The 14,956-nt window shown below is 40.4% G+C and overlaps 1 protein-coding gene across 2 annotated transcripts in view; it reads right to left on the bottom strand.

Annotated features, from left to right (window-relative positions):
* ARL6 (ARF like GTPase 6) overlaps positions 1-14,560 on the bottom strand; it is a 52,748-nt gene extending 38,188 nt beyond the window's left edge. For both annotated transcript variants that reach the window (XM_070406048.1, XM_070406049.1), the window contains exons 1-4: positions 14,268-14,560; positions 9,973-10,122; positions 2,493-2,554; positions 1,536-1,604 (exon numbers count right to left, since the gene is read on the bottom strand). In XM_070406048.1, coding sequence (XP_070262149.1) covers positions 1,536-1,604; positions 2,493-2,554; positions 9,973-10,095 — 254 coding nt within the window. In that variant the 5' untranslated portion in view covers positions 10,096-10,122; positions 14,268-14,560. The remainder of the gene's footprint in view (positions 1-1,535; positions 1,605-2,492; positions 2,555-9,972; positions 10,123-14,267) is intronic.
* Between the last annotated feature and the right edge of the window lie 396 nt (positions 14,561-14,956).

The raw sequence follows: 14,956 nt of genomic DNA, 5'->3' as shown, positions 1-14,956 counted from the left end.
GCTGTTAATCTAATGTGAGTAGCAAGTGCTTGATTTGCATACGCTGAAAAATATCTTTAGAATTGCTTATAGAACAAATGGGTCAAGAGTACTGTTATTTTAACTAAATTTATTCAATAAATATTTACTGACGCATGCACCCAGCATTATACTTGGCCTTGAAATAATCTGAAGGAAAAATAATCCCTGCCCTTGAAGAGGAGTTCACAAGACTTTAAGATGTAATAAGTGTGATTACAGAGATGCGAAACTACTGTGTGAGCACTGGGACAGAATAACTGGGCAAAATAGTGAAATTTCACAGAGGAGGGGACTTTTGAGCAAGTTCTTAATGCAAGGGTGGGGAACATTCGGCCTGCAGGCTGACTAATGCTCAGGAAATCATTTGGTCTGGCCCTGTCAAGGCATGAGGGGTGAGTTAATTAAATGTCTGAACAAATATAGCAGGCTAATTTTTAAGTTAATAATTTTGTATGGCCTGCGAATGATGTTATAAATGTCCAAATGGCCCTTGGCAGAAAAAGGTTCCCCACCCCTGCCTTGAAGTATGACTATATTAACCGTAAGCAGCAGAGCATAGTAGAACTAGGTGTTAAAAACAGAGCAGTCCTGGCTGGTGTGGATCAGTTGGCTGAGCATCACCCATGCACTAACAGGTCACTGGTTTGATTCCCAGTCAGGGCACATGCCGGGGTTGAAGGCTGGATCTCTAGTAAGGGGCGTGCTGGAGACAGCGGATCAATGTTATGCTCGCACATGATTGTTTCTCTCTTGTCCCTTCCTCTGTCTCTAAAAAACCAATAAACGATGTTTTTGGTTTGTTTTGTTAATCCTCACCCGAGGATATTTCCTCATTGATTTTTAGGGAGAGTGAGAAGAAAAGACAGAGAGAAACATCGATGTGAGAGAGACACATCAATTGGTTGCCTCCTGCATGAGCTCCGACCAGGGCCTGGGCCAGGGAAGAGCCAGCAACCAAGGTATGTGCTCTTGACCAGAATTGAATCTGGGAACCTTTGGTCTGCAGGCTGATACACTATCCACTGAGCCAAACCAGCTAGGGCAATAAACAATTTTTAAAATATATATATATCTTTATTGATTTCAGAGAGGAAGGGAGAAGGAGAGATAGAAACATCAATGATGAGAGAGAATCACTGACTGGCTGCCTCCTGTACGCTGCACTGGGGATGGAGCCCACAATCTGGGCATGTGCCCTGACTGGGAATTGAACCCTGACCTCCTGGTTCATAGGTCAATGCTCAATCACTGAGACACGCCAGCTGGGCCAATAAACTATTCTTAAAAAAAAAACAAAAAAGAGAGAGAGGTAGAACAACACATGCAAAAGCCCAAAGTTATAAAAGATTTCATGCATATGAGAAATAATGTGAAGTATGACTGTCCTTTTTATAAAATTAGAAAATGCACTAAAGTATATAAAATAAAACACTGCAACCCAGCCCATGTGATCACTAGGATTTCTAATCATTATTTGTTATTACGATATACCCAACATTCACGATTATACTTACTTATAATAGTGTTCCCAGAGGTTTCTATATCTTCCTTGACCTGACATGTCAAACACTGTAAAAGACAAACTAAAAAAAAATAAAACAACAAAAAAAACCATGACTATATTATAAGCTACTAACTTTAAAGTGTAACTTTTACTTAAACTTTTAAATTGCTTTCAATAAAAGAAACCACTCTTGAGCCTTGGCCAGTGTTGCTCAATTGGATGGGTGCCCTCCCATGCCCTGAAAGGTTGCTGGTTCGATTCCCAGTCAGGACACAAGTCCTGGTTGTGGGCTCAGTCCCTGGTAGTAGGCGTGCAGGAGGCTGCTGATGAATGTTCTGCTCTCACATTGGTGTTTATTTTTTCTCTCTCCCTCCCCCTCTAAAAATCAATAAAAAATCTTTTAAAAAAAGAAAAAAGAAGTCATTTTTGAATATACAATATTCAACTTGGGCCAATTTTCAAGTACAAATGCTATAAAATAAATTTGTTGAATAGAAATATGATTTTGTAATGAGTAACATAAAAAAAATGGTTTTTTTTGCTAGTGAGGTTATCAACATTTGTCTAAAGTCTAAATTCTAAAAATAATCCAGAGGAATTGGTATAAATATTTTAACACCTATGGACTCCTGAAAAAACAAAGTACTTTTTCTAAGAATAGGAGGAATGACTAGAAAGATCTAATATTATCATTTTTACCCACAGTTCTTTTTTTTAATATATTTTATTGATTTTTTACAGAGAGGAAGGGAGAGAGATAGATAGTTAGAAACATCGATGAGAGAGAAACATCGATCAGCTGCCTCCTGCACATCTCCCACTGGGGATGTGCTCGCAACCCAGGTACATGCCCTTGACCGGAATCGAACCTGGGACCTTTCAGTCCGCAGGCCGACGCTCTATCCACTGAGCCAAACCGGTTTCGGCACCCACAGTTCTTAGTCACAAATATAACAAAGTGAATTACCTGGATGATTTGAATTTCTCTATGCTGAATCCTATTGTTGGAACTATATCTTGAGATTGAGCCTTTAAGATAAGAAAAGACAAAGCTTAGAAATTTGCAATTATCAAAGATGAATTTTTTCCCTCAAGTTAAAAAAGAGCATCCAGGTTTTCCAATTCTAAAAATCTGTTACTAAACAGATGGCAGGTTTTGTAATGGGACCACTGGGGGTAAATTCTTTATAGAAGTTTAAGGTTTACTAATTGTGAATTTTTATGACATGTATTAATTCACATTTTGTGGCTTGCTGCAAGTTAAACCACTTAAAGTGGTTTGATAAGTCATGCTGAGTTCACATACAGGATTTTTAAATCTTTCAATACTTATTTATTGGTTTACATACACTATGGGGAATGTCCTCATGTCTGGATGGTATACACCAGTGGTCAGTAAACTGTGGCTCGAGAGCCACATGCAGCTCTTTGGCCCCTTGAGTGTGGCTCTTCCACAAAATACCACGTGTGGGTGCGCATGTACAGTAAAATTGAAACTTCATGGCCCATGCGCAGAAGTCGATATTTCGTGGAAGAGCCACACTCAAGGGGCCAAAGAGCCGCATGTGGCTTGCGAGCCGCAGCTTGCCGACTGGGGGCTATACACAGTCCCTGCTCTCATGGAATTTATAATCTAGATGATTAGTGCCTAGTATCCTTCCAAAAATATCTTTCTTTTTGTTGATAATGTTGGACAGAATTCATTTCCTGCTAAATAAGCAATTAAGTTATAGACAAACACAATTTTGGGCTGCGATTAAGTGCAATGAGGTGTTTGGGGTGGGAGGCAATGGGGCAGAGGGTTGTTAGGAGGCATGGAAAAGGGGTGCGCAGGAAAAGCTTCTCTGAGGAGGTGATATCTGACCAAGGAGTGAATATCAAGAAGAGGAAAAGTTATGACAAGATCTTGGCAAAGAACATTACAGTGAAATGACCCTAAGACAGGAAGAAACTTACTACCTGGGAAAAGTATAAAGCCTATATGTCTAAGGCATATTACATAAGAGAAAGAGCTGTATGCAACAAAGTAAGGAAGGTACGGCCTTGAAGGCCATGATGAGGAATTCTTTGTGGAGAGACTGTAGGTGGGCAAGAGTACAGCAGGGGACCCACTGGCAAGTCCCACAGGCAAGTAACATGCCTTATACTGGCAACTTAACACAGTGTCTCCTAACAATTCCACCATCAAAACTGTTCCTTACTTTGATTAAAAATCATCCACCTTCTGATCCAGGTGCCTAGAGGTTATTCTTGACTCTCTTCTTTTTTATATTCTCTATATAGCCATTCAATAAGCTTCATTAGTTCCATCTTACTAATTCAGGTCAGACCCTTATAAGTTCTTGCTTTTAATTATTGTAACAGCCTCCTAATTACTCCTAATTGCTAATAGGCTACCTTACTTAATTTCTCTAAGCCTTAGTTTTCTCAAATTTAAAATATATTGTCCTTAGCTAATAAAGTTATCATGAAAATTACATGTGTTAATGGATGCAAGATACTCAACAGTGTCTGGTCCATAGCAAATACTCAACAAACGTTTGCTATTATTATAATTACTCTCAGTGATTTTATTCTATTCCCAATTTTCTCCATACTCCCATAAGTTTAACTTAAAAAAAAAAAAATCCCCCTTCAGTTCATTTGATTGCTTTTATGTGAAAACAGGAAGAATAGAGAAGAAATTGTTGCCTCACACCATAAGTTCACTTTGCTAGTCTACTGGAAATCCTATATAATAAAAAGGTAATATGCAAATAGAACGAACGGCAGAACCGAACAACCAATCAAAGTGTAATATGCTAATGATATGCTAAGGCTGCTCAACCACTTGCTATGATGTGTACTGACCACCGGGGGGCAGATGCTCTGACCAGTAGGTTAGCTTGCTGCTGGGGTCTGGCATATCGGGACTGAGCAAGATGGGCTGGCACGCCCTGGAGCCCTCCTGCAGTCCCTCCCTGGCTCGATCGTGCACCAGTGGGGTCCCTCAGCCTGACCTGTGCCCTCTCACAATCTGGGACTCCTCAGGGGATGTCGGAGAGCTAGTTTCAGACCGATCCTGCAGGCTACTCCCTTGGGAGGGAGCCAGAAGCTGGGCTTATGGCTGACAAGCGCTGCTGTGGCAGTGTGAGCCTCTCTCAATCAGGTCTGATAGGACATGAGCCTGCGGCAGGCACAGTGGGGCCTGGATGAGTGGGAGTGGCAGGTTGGAGCTGCAGGCGGTGTTGGACTGCGGGTTTTGGCCCAATCTCTGCAGGCCACCCAGAGGGGCCCCGCCCGTGCATGAATTCGTGCACGGGGCCTCTAGTTTAAAATTAAAATGGAAAGAGAGAAAATGCAAAGTCACTGGAGCTTGGTCCCTTTAATGGGACCAATGTGCCAGTGAAAAGGCATTCTCAGAGCTACCTTGGTTTTGCCTTTCTGAAGTTTGTTTATTCAGCCTTTCCTTCCTTCTTATGAAGTGCCTAGTATTCTTCCAAAAATAGCTTTCTTTTTGTTGATGATGTTGTGCAGAATTCATTCCTGCTACTCAGATTCATGTCTCATACTTCCATTGCACAACAGATTTGGAATAGTCTCCTAATTTTTATTGCCCCCAAATACCCCACTGTTTTGATCTTAAAAGTTTCTTGTGCCAATCTTGTGATAAAATCATCAGCTATTATTATTAGGAAAAACATACCAATAATAAAAAAAGTGAGGAAGTTAAAAGATTTAAGATATCTCTGAAAATTGAAGCCTTGCCTAACTTCTTCACAAACTCTTTTGTTCCCAGAGAAGCTCCTTTTAACTTGCTACTTTACTTAATAGGGATAAAATTAATCAACTTTGTTTTCCTCTTCTTACTTCTAAAGTTCTAATGGAAGATAATTAGAAAAAAGAAACTCCAAAAATTAAGCAGGATAGAACGAGATATGTAAGCTGATGTTTCTACATTAAAGTGGGATTTATTTTCCTCTAAAGAATTTCAAAAAATAGTCTCCAACATTACTCTTCCTCTGCTCTATCCAGGAACAAATGAATTTTGATCATTCTCAAAATTGGACAGGGAATGGTACGAAGTCAACAAAGAGCATAGGAATTATTACTTAAGAGGGAAAGACCTCTTAGGGCTGAGACAGCCCAGGGATAGACCAACATCAACAAGGAGAGAATGGGATTTCTGAGAGAGACTCTATTTGGTTAGTTTCAGTAAGTCTAGTAAAAATTGTATCCTTGGTGCCAGCAATCATCCTTGCCTGTCTAAAAATAAAAATGAAAAAAAAATCAGCCATCAATCTCTTTGTCCAAAACTATATTTAAGTGCCAAGCAATATTCTAGGGATTCAGTGTTAAACAATATAAGATCCATGCTCTTATGGAATTTAAATTTAAATTTATGGAGGAAATTTAGTAAACAAGTTACCAACTGAAAATCCTAGATAATTTCAGATTACTTTAAATGCTAAGAATACAAAACTGGATGATGTGGTAGAATGAAAGCATGCTATGTTGAGAATGGGAGAAAAAATAGGAATTTTAAAGAAATGTGTTTATAGAGTGCATCTATCTCTAAGAAATATAGCTAAGACCATATTCTTGAGAAGAATAACATGTTAAAATTTCCCCCTTCTCTCCCGATTCATCAGTTTAGAAAACACCAGCAACTTCAATATATAAACAATACATCAGCATTAGGACGGCTTAATATTAGAAATCAGTTTGGGTCTAGAATTATTTACTACTTATCTAGCAACTGACTTTATCCACAAAAAAATATGGGACTACATTCCAATAAAATGAGATTTGTAATTTTTTTTGTAGCACATTTCTGATACAGTATTGAAGATTTCTATAATTCACTTAATTTATTATAAGTAATGTTTCTAAGACTAAACTCACAAGAGGCTCTTCTTTGGTTCAAAGGTAGGGAGGAAGCGAGTATTGTATCTATACCTGTGTGACAGAGGTTTGGGGGTCTTTAAGAAGTCCCTTTCAAGCAACTTAGTCTGCTCTCAGACTAGAGGTCAATTTTTCTGAAGAAAAAGGATAGTTGCTAGTTCCATAATTCACCAGAGAGAACACTGGCTGGCTATCCAGATTTTCCGGCAGGCTCTCACTAATGTGGTGTATAAAATGGGAATATCAGAAAATTTCAAGATGACATATTGAGCACATGCTGCTTCCTTCCTGTTCTACCCCAAATCTCTAGAAATGACAGAATAAATTATGAAAATTGTATGGAGCGGCTCTAGAGTTATGCCTCCGATTGACCTGTGGCAGAGCCACAAACAAGCCCCAGCTTAGAGGGCAGAGCCCTCTTAGCATAATTAGGCTTGACCTTATGCCTCTCCCTAGATCCTTCCTGGGTAGCTAATGGGCTGTGGGAGGTGCTGCAAGTGCTGCCAAAACAAGTGAAACTCACAAGAACATTGTAACTGTGGTGACCACAACCTTGTTTACCCCTGGCTATAAAATAAAGGCTCAGCTTGCTGGCTGGATCCTTCTCTATGGCCTCATCCAGGCACAGGAGATCCACTGAGCCCCAGCTACATTCTCTTTGTCCTCCCTCCCTCCCTCCCTCCCTCCCTCCCTCCCTCCCTCCCTTCTCTTTTTCTTCTTCCTTTCTCCTTCCTTCCTTCTCTTTTTCTTCCTTCCTTCCTTCCTTCCTTCCTTCTCTTTTTCTTCTTCCTTTCTCCTTCCTTCCTTCTTTTCATATATATATATATATATATATATATATATATATATATATAAATTTTTGATTTTTTACAGAGAGGAAGGGAGAGGGATAGAGAGCTAGAAACATGATGAGAAACATCGATCAGCTGCCTCCTGCACACCCCTCACTGGGTATGTGCCTGCAACCAAGGTACACGCCCCTGACCGGAATCAAACCTGGGACTCTTGAGTATGCAGGCCAATGCTCTATCCACTGAGCCAAACCAGTTAGGGCTGTCTGTCTTTTCTTTAATTCTTCACCACCCCTCCTCAGGCTCACCAAACCCTTGGCTGTGCTGACACAGCACAGAAAATAAATTCTCAAGTTAAAAAATAAGAGCAAGTGTCTTCAAGGGACCAATAATGTTTAGGGAGAAAGCTATTCCCATCCATATCAAAGATTATTCCTATAGTAATAACCATGTTTTGGGGTAGAAATCACTATACTTTGGGGGTGATAGAGGAACAGACTAATTTTTATTTTGTTCTTTGAATATTATTTCTCTCAATTTGAGTATAGTGATTGAGTATAATATAGTGACTGAGTATAGTGATTGAGTATTTGAGTATAGTAGACACTGGGGGGTTGGTCCATTGGGGGGCTATTAACTGTGGCTCTGGTTTCCATCATTTTGTACTTATTGGAGACAATTTTTTAAAAAATTTCCTTTTGAGGCCAGTTGAGTATGGTTCTACTTTTTTTTTTTTTTTTTTCCATATATCCATTGTTCTCTAAATTCAATTCTGGACCCCCTCCAATTAGATAGGATGCTATATCTTCCTCTTAAGAACTGATGAGAAATTTCTTATAATCACCTAGATCAGAAGACAGACTCCCATATATGTTGGCTTTTTAACCCGCTCTTTTCCTTACTGGGGAAGAATCTCTTTTTCCCTGCTTCCATATAGAGACAACTCCATTACAGTGACACTCCTAGTTTCTCTATCTCCCCTATCCCATGAGGGGGAAATATGACTTCTTTGCTCAGTTTGTCAAATGGAACTGAATATCCTTGGTTCTGCCTGTCTGTCTGTCTGTCTCATTTGAGAGCCACATGCTTTTCCCAAGCATGCATTCTCACCTGTTCTTAGCTATGCGGTAGACCTAGAAGAGCTAGATCCTTCCTTAAGGAGGAAACACTGAAAGTTTGGAAGCCTAAATTTCAATTCAAGAGTGTGTTAACAAGTCCTCTGGCCAGACTTAAACTTTGCCCTGCAAAATCAACCTTTTCAATAAAGCTGTTATTTTTTTGACCTCTGCCTAATTTCAGCATCTCAATGATTCCCAACTCAGCTGGGAAGTCCCCTTAAAACATCTATATTACCTTCCAAATCCATTTTCAGCTTCTTATCCCAGCTACTTCAAACTAATTCCCACCTGAAAATACACCAGTGGTTAGTTGTTTTTAAATGGCAAACTCATCTATGTAGAAGTAGGGAATAATGACCGGAAGAAAAGAAATAATGGCATTTTCTTAATTCCAAAGCAATCTCCAACTAAATAGAAGTAAAACTGAAGCTGTTGCAAAAGAAATGGAGCAAGAAGTCATTCTACCCAACCTGAAGCACTATTTGGAGTTAATGAAGTCTACCTTTAAGTACCATATTTAGGGGCAATATCCCCACTCTCTACTCATTCAGTCATTAAGAGTACCAGCTTCCTAATGTTTGCCCTATCTGGACAGTCCATGTTATCTTTTCATTCAACTAATGGTTTAAGTGAAATTAATTGACTAATAGTTTTTACCTAAATTAAAGTATTTATAACTGTAAATGTTGGTTGTCTTCCAACATCCACTTTCACCTTCTTCTATACTTACAAGACCCCTATTATTTTTAAAAGCAGTAATATATGTTCTGCTTAAAAGATCCAGCCTTATTTACAGGGAGGAGTAGCCACTGAGGCCTAAGAGTCATTAGTTGGAGTGTCTGGGTAAGTTCTTCCAAGAAGGCTTATTGTCCTGTCTTTTCTCCTTCTTGTGACTTAGAATAGAGATATGATAGTTAACCAAAGTGACCATGTGAAGATCTTGAGGATGAAAACCAGGCACTAAAAATAGCAGAGCAAAAAAATGGAAGGTACCTGGATCTCTCGTGACCGTGTATCTGCCATCCTGCCCTGGAATACCTCCTCTGGACTTACTTAGATGATAGCAAAAGAAGGCTCTATTTTATTTAGTCCACTATTATGTGGGTTTCCTTTATATGTAGCAGAAACTAGCTGTAACTTATGCGTCATGTGTTAAATGTGCTAGCTTTATATAGTTTTCAATTATTAAAACAATAAACTTATACACTTATTACTTAAATGACGTAAAAGTCATCTTGCTTATTACTACTGATACGCATACCATACTCATGAGAAACTGCCTAGTTATCCACAGAACCTGTAAAAATGATTCACCTTTCCTTTTGTTTTGCTCTTCTTAGAAAGAGAGAGCCAAAAAGACAGCAAGAGTAGCTGAAAGTAAACTGGGAAAATTTGTGAAGATCTTTTGAGAAAAAAAGACATTTGGAAAATATACCAGTTTAAATAATCAAGATTTACCTATATACCTGCAAAAAATACTGCAAACAATGGCTTACTGATACTTATTAATTTAATAAGTTCCCCACCCCTACTGTTAATAGGATTTCATAACATGATTACATGAAGTTATAATGGCATTATAAAATGCAAAATAATTTTGCATTTTAACTTTCTCTAGAAGAAAACACATAAAACACCGAACAAAGACACTTACATTTGAAGGTTTGAGTTTGTTAATGATGGTTGTTTTGCCACTATTATCCAGCCCAAGGCACAGAACATGGACCTCCTTCTTCTTCAGGCCCAGCAACCCTGAAAGTCTGTCTAGCAATCCCATAATGCGATTCAGGTATTTACAAACCAGCTGCAAGTCAGAAAAAAAAATACATTATCCACAGGCACGTTAAGTATGGAAAATATGAGCATGTATATAAATATTTAATAATATAAAGACACAATGATGTGAAAACCATGTCAAGGTAGCTTTGCATTTAGTAAACAGAGTATAAGCTGATTACCAGAAAGGAGCCTTAATTGAAATGCAGATCAGCAGCTTATAACCCCTGGCAACACAGAATAATGCCCTGGAAATAGCTGTACATTTGTCACTGTAATTTTGTAATATTTAAGAAGAAATCCTGGTTAAACTCAGTATCTGTGGAGTCCACCATTTGTGATACATGAAAATATCTGCAGCCTTTTCTGGAAATTTGGAACAATGTATGGACAATGGGGTTCATGGCAGGGTGGGGAACCTTTCTCTGCCAAGGGCCATTTAGATATTTATTACATCATTCGAGGGCCATACAAAATTATCAACTTAAAAATTAGCCTGCTGTATTTGGCTAAACATTTAACTAACTCACCCCAGACCAAATGATTTCGCAGACCTTATACAACCTGCAGGCCGACGTTCCCCACCTCTAATGTGGAGCCTAAGGCTGAAGCTTAGAAGTAGGAGGCAGACAAAAAAAAAAAAAAAGAGAACTCTGGCCAGTGTGGATCAGTTGGTTGGAGTGTCGGACACCGAAAGGTGATGTGTTAAATTCCTGGTCAGGGCACCTACGGGAGGCAACTGACTGATGTTTCTCACTCACATAGCTGTTTTTTCCTCTCCCTCTCCTTTCTAAAATCAATAGAAAACATACCATCGAGTGAGGATTAAAAAAAATTTTTTGGCCCTAGCCCGTTTGGCTTAAGCAGCGGTTCTCAACCTGTAGGTCGAGAACAATGTAAATACATCCTGCATATCAGATATTTACATTACGATTCATAACAGTAGCAAAATTACAGTTATGAAGTAGCAACGAAAATAATTTTATGGTTGGGGGTCACCACAACATGAGGAACTGTATTAAAGGGTCGCGGCGTTAGGAAGGTTGAGAACCACTGGAGAGCATCAGCCGGAGGACTGAAGGGATACGGGTTTGATTCCGGTTACCTTACCTCGATTGCAGGCTTGATGAGGCAACCAATCGATGTGTCTCTGACATTGACTTTTCTCTCTCTCTGTCTCACCCCTTCCCTTCCACTCTCTAAAAATCAATGGAAAAATATCTTGGGGTGAAGATTAACAACAACAACAACAACAAAAAGAAAAAGAAAAAAAAGAAAGAAAAATTGAGACTCTGGCTACATCATTTGAACCCACTGGCTAAATCTTTTTCTGAAGCCAGCTCCAACGTTTTATTTTGCAAGAATGTGAAGTAATAAATATTAAATTCATGTTTTTGTTTGTTTGCTTGATAATATTCAGTTTAGGTTACATTTCCTATTATTAGAAACAAAGAATTCTGATATACAGGATGTCCTCCCAAAATGTCTACACACACCTTGAATAATTATAAAGGCAGTGTTTATTAAAATACATTTCATTTTCGCTCAGCTGGTGTGCTCAGTGGTTGAGCACTGACCCATGAACCACTAGGTCACTGGTTCGATTCCTGGTCAGGTTGTGGGCTTGATCCCCAGTAGGGGGAATGCAGGAGGCAGCCAATCAAATGATGTTTCTCTCTCAATGATGTTTCTATCTCTCTATTCCTGTCCCTTCCTCTCGCTCTAAAAATCAGTAAAAGCATATTAAAAATACATTTCATTTTCAAAACTGAGCTATCAGCTATTTAAGTGTATATACATTTTTTTTGGACATCTTGTATTTATCTTAATTTTTCCATAGTTTTTACATTTATTTCTGGAAAGCCACTACAAACTCATTTAGGAAGAAGTTTATGTGTAATATATACACATGCGTGAACACACACAGTTTTATCAAACCTTAATATCTATTTTTTTAAACAATAATGTATCTGAAGTAGCCTGTTAAGTAGTATTTTAAGAAAGTAAATACCGATCTTAGATTTTAATCTAGTTTTCTTAAATACTGTAAAAGTTTCTTTAACTCATCCCTGACGTGTTCATTTGTTTAATTCGTTCTTTGGGGGGAAAAAATCCTTCCAATGCGAACCTTAAATAAATCTCCATTAGAAATCCAAACAGAAGTATTTTGGAGTCAAATAAAACGGCTGATAACATATTGCTCACTATGTGGTCACCTGTTCGTATCCTTCTAAGGTACTGTCAAATTTAGATGTCAGGTTTCCAAATGAAATTTCCCAAAGGTGTTCCCTTCAGGTCCATCGCCTACCCAAACATTACTATGTAAGTGGGAGAAGAAATGTATTTCTCTGCCAGCCCTTAACTGCTACAGGGACTGCTATAGCAGTAACTATAACACACCGATGTTTCAAATATTTCCTATTACTCTCTGAACCATGATTTTTAAAGTTCTCTAAATATTAACCTCATTTATTTGATTTGTTCTCACTTCCATCTAAGGTTCCAGAAGCCTGTCATCTTACAGCTCCTTCAGTGCTTTTTATCCCAGATGAGGTCAGACTTCGAAGGATGTGAGGCTCCAGCAACGTAAATCATACGAGGCTTCCAAGACAACTGCACTTGAAAGGAGGCTGCAGCATCAGTTTTGCTTAGGACCCTTGGGAGATCATTATGGACAGAAGTTTCAAAATGGAATTCTAGTAACGTGTAGGAAAAAAAGGTGCAGTGACCCATCCAAGCATGGGGCTGATAGAAGAGCCCCAGCTGCCTTCCCCAAGGAATGGGGTTGATGGCAGGTACTCCATTTGTCCCGCCTGAATCCATTTTTCTCCTTGTGGTGGAGATTTAAATTTCTTTCATTTTTTATCTCAGCTTAAGGATAAGCATTTGTAGGATCTACTTTAAGCTAGCCTTTTGATCTCATAAAACAATTCACACAATTTTAATTCAAAGTAAATTTGCCATAATTCACTTTGTTGTTTACTGTAGTAAAATACGGATATAAAGACATACATATATAGTTTTCCATACAATTTTGAACCGATTTTAAAAAACATGATGACTTCTCTCATGATCCCCCTCTGGGCATCGACTATAAAGCATCAATAGTCAAAAGCCTGATACTGAATATTCATTTTTCACAGAAACTTGGATTGTGATTTTCCATCCGCTTTTCACGGATTATCAAAGGCCCCAATGCTTGTGACATACAATTTGAAAGAGCAGTCAGTTGTTCTAAAAGGTGTAATTGCGTTTATTGAAGTTGCTTTATAAACACATCATATGCTTCTATTTCTTAGTAATTATGTATTTCTGTAAGGTGACTCTTGTGTGCATGAAAGGAGGGGGAAAAAGACAATTCAAACTACTCGACATTTATTTATCATGCCCTAAGTGTACAGTGAGAAATACAATGAAAGTTTTCTGCACGCTATTGGATTAGTATTTCTGAAGATGGGATCAGACATCCGCATTTTGAAAAGCCACCCGGTGTTTCTGATGTATAGTCACTACTGAGAACTACTGGCTCTCAGAATAAATTCCAAACTAGCACGCACAGCTTTTAAGGTTGTTCGCAATTTGGCTCCAATCTACCTTTCCAGTTTTGTATCTCAGTTTTCCTCCCGCTGCACACCAGCGAATCAAATTCTTTTGGCTGTTATCCGAGACACTGCTTTCTAACGGACTACTTGTTGCCAAAGAAGTCCTAACGAATTAGGATTTTATTCACAGTTAAGAACTTAGAAGATAAGTTGCAGAGACAGTGGTCAGGCAAAGAAAACACTATGAGTTGTACTTTTTAACCCTTAAAAAATGTTTCTAGCGTGAATGACAGCACACTCTATCTCAAATAGACATTTTTACTCGTCTTTCAGTTTTTGATTATGAAAATTCAGTTATACTTGCCACACACCACATAAAAACACCCAACTGGACAGTACGAAAACAAGCACCGCCACTAAACAGCACACAAACGTGCCCAAACTAGTGGAATGAGTTTTCTGGGGTCCCCAAGTACCCACCGCAGAAGTGCCCTTCTCCCTCCCCCCTTTTAAAAGGTAAAATAACCACAGAGTGAAAAACGGGGGGCAGAGCCACCCTAATGCAGCCGGGAGCGGGCGAGGGCAAGGTGGTGGGCGCCGCTGGCCACGAAAATCGTCGGCGGGGAAATACCTGCGGGCCCGGGAGCTGGTGAGGGACGGGGAGGGAGAGCTCGCTCGTCCCTCCCGGGGACCGGAATCTGCCGCGGGCGGCCCTCCGCCTTTCCTCTCTCGGCCACCACGGAAGGCTCCCCGGTCCCGGGCAAAGCCGCCTCCACAAGTTGGGAGAACGAGTAGCCGCCCACGGCGCCCGAGCCTCAGTCCGTGGGCAGAAGCTGGGCGCGTGGCGTTCCCCTGGCAACCGGAGGCTCTTCCGGTCCCGCAGCCACGCTTCCTCCGCGGTCACAGCGAGCCTGCGCCGTCCTCCCGCTCGGCGTCTGGAAGAGCTGGCGGAAACGCCGCCCGGAGTGTTAGGAAGGCGGGAGCGCGGTCCCGTGGGGCGCGATGGGAGTTGTAGGCGCGCACAGCCTGTTGGGAAGCGTGTGGCGCCTGCGGTAGCTGCACCGCTCTCCGTCCTGGTCTTTGCGGGATGTCAGCGCCCGGAGCGGGCTGTGCGGGCGGCGCCCTGAACGCGGAGGAGTGTGCGCCGTTGCCGGGCACGGGCCCGGCGTGGTGGCAACGACCGCTGGACGCGCTGTGTCCCCTGGGGCCAGGTGTGTGCGGGAGGCGCCCCGCTGCCCTGCGCACCCGCCCTCTTCTGGGCTCTGATAGGCCTGGGACCCTGGATGCTGCCGAAGTAAAGGTGTTAATGTAGGTTGGGAG

The sequence above is a fragment of the Myotis yumanensis genome, unplaced genomic scaffold (assembly GCF_028538775.1).
Source record: "Myotis yumanensis isolate MYYU_CA2020_CCGP unplaced genomic scaffold, mMyoYum1.0.hap1 SCAF_2, whole genome shotgun sequence".
NCBI lineage: Eukaryota > Metazoa > Chordata > Mammalia > Chiroptera > Vespertilionidae > Myotis > Myotis yumanensis.
Note: the sequence above shows the minus strand (reverse complement) of the source record. Positions and strands in the feature narration are given on the sequence as shown.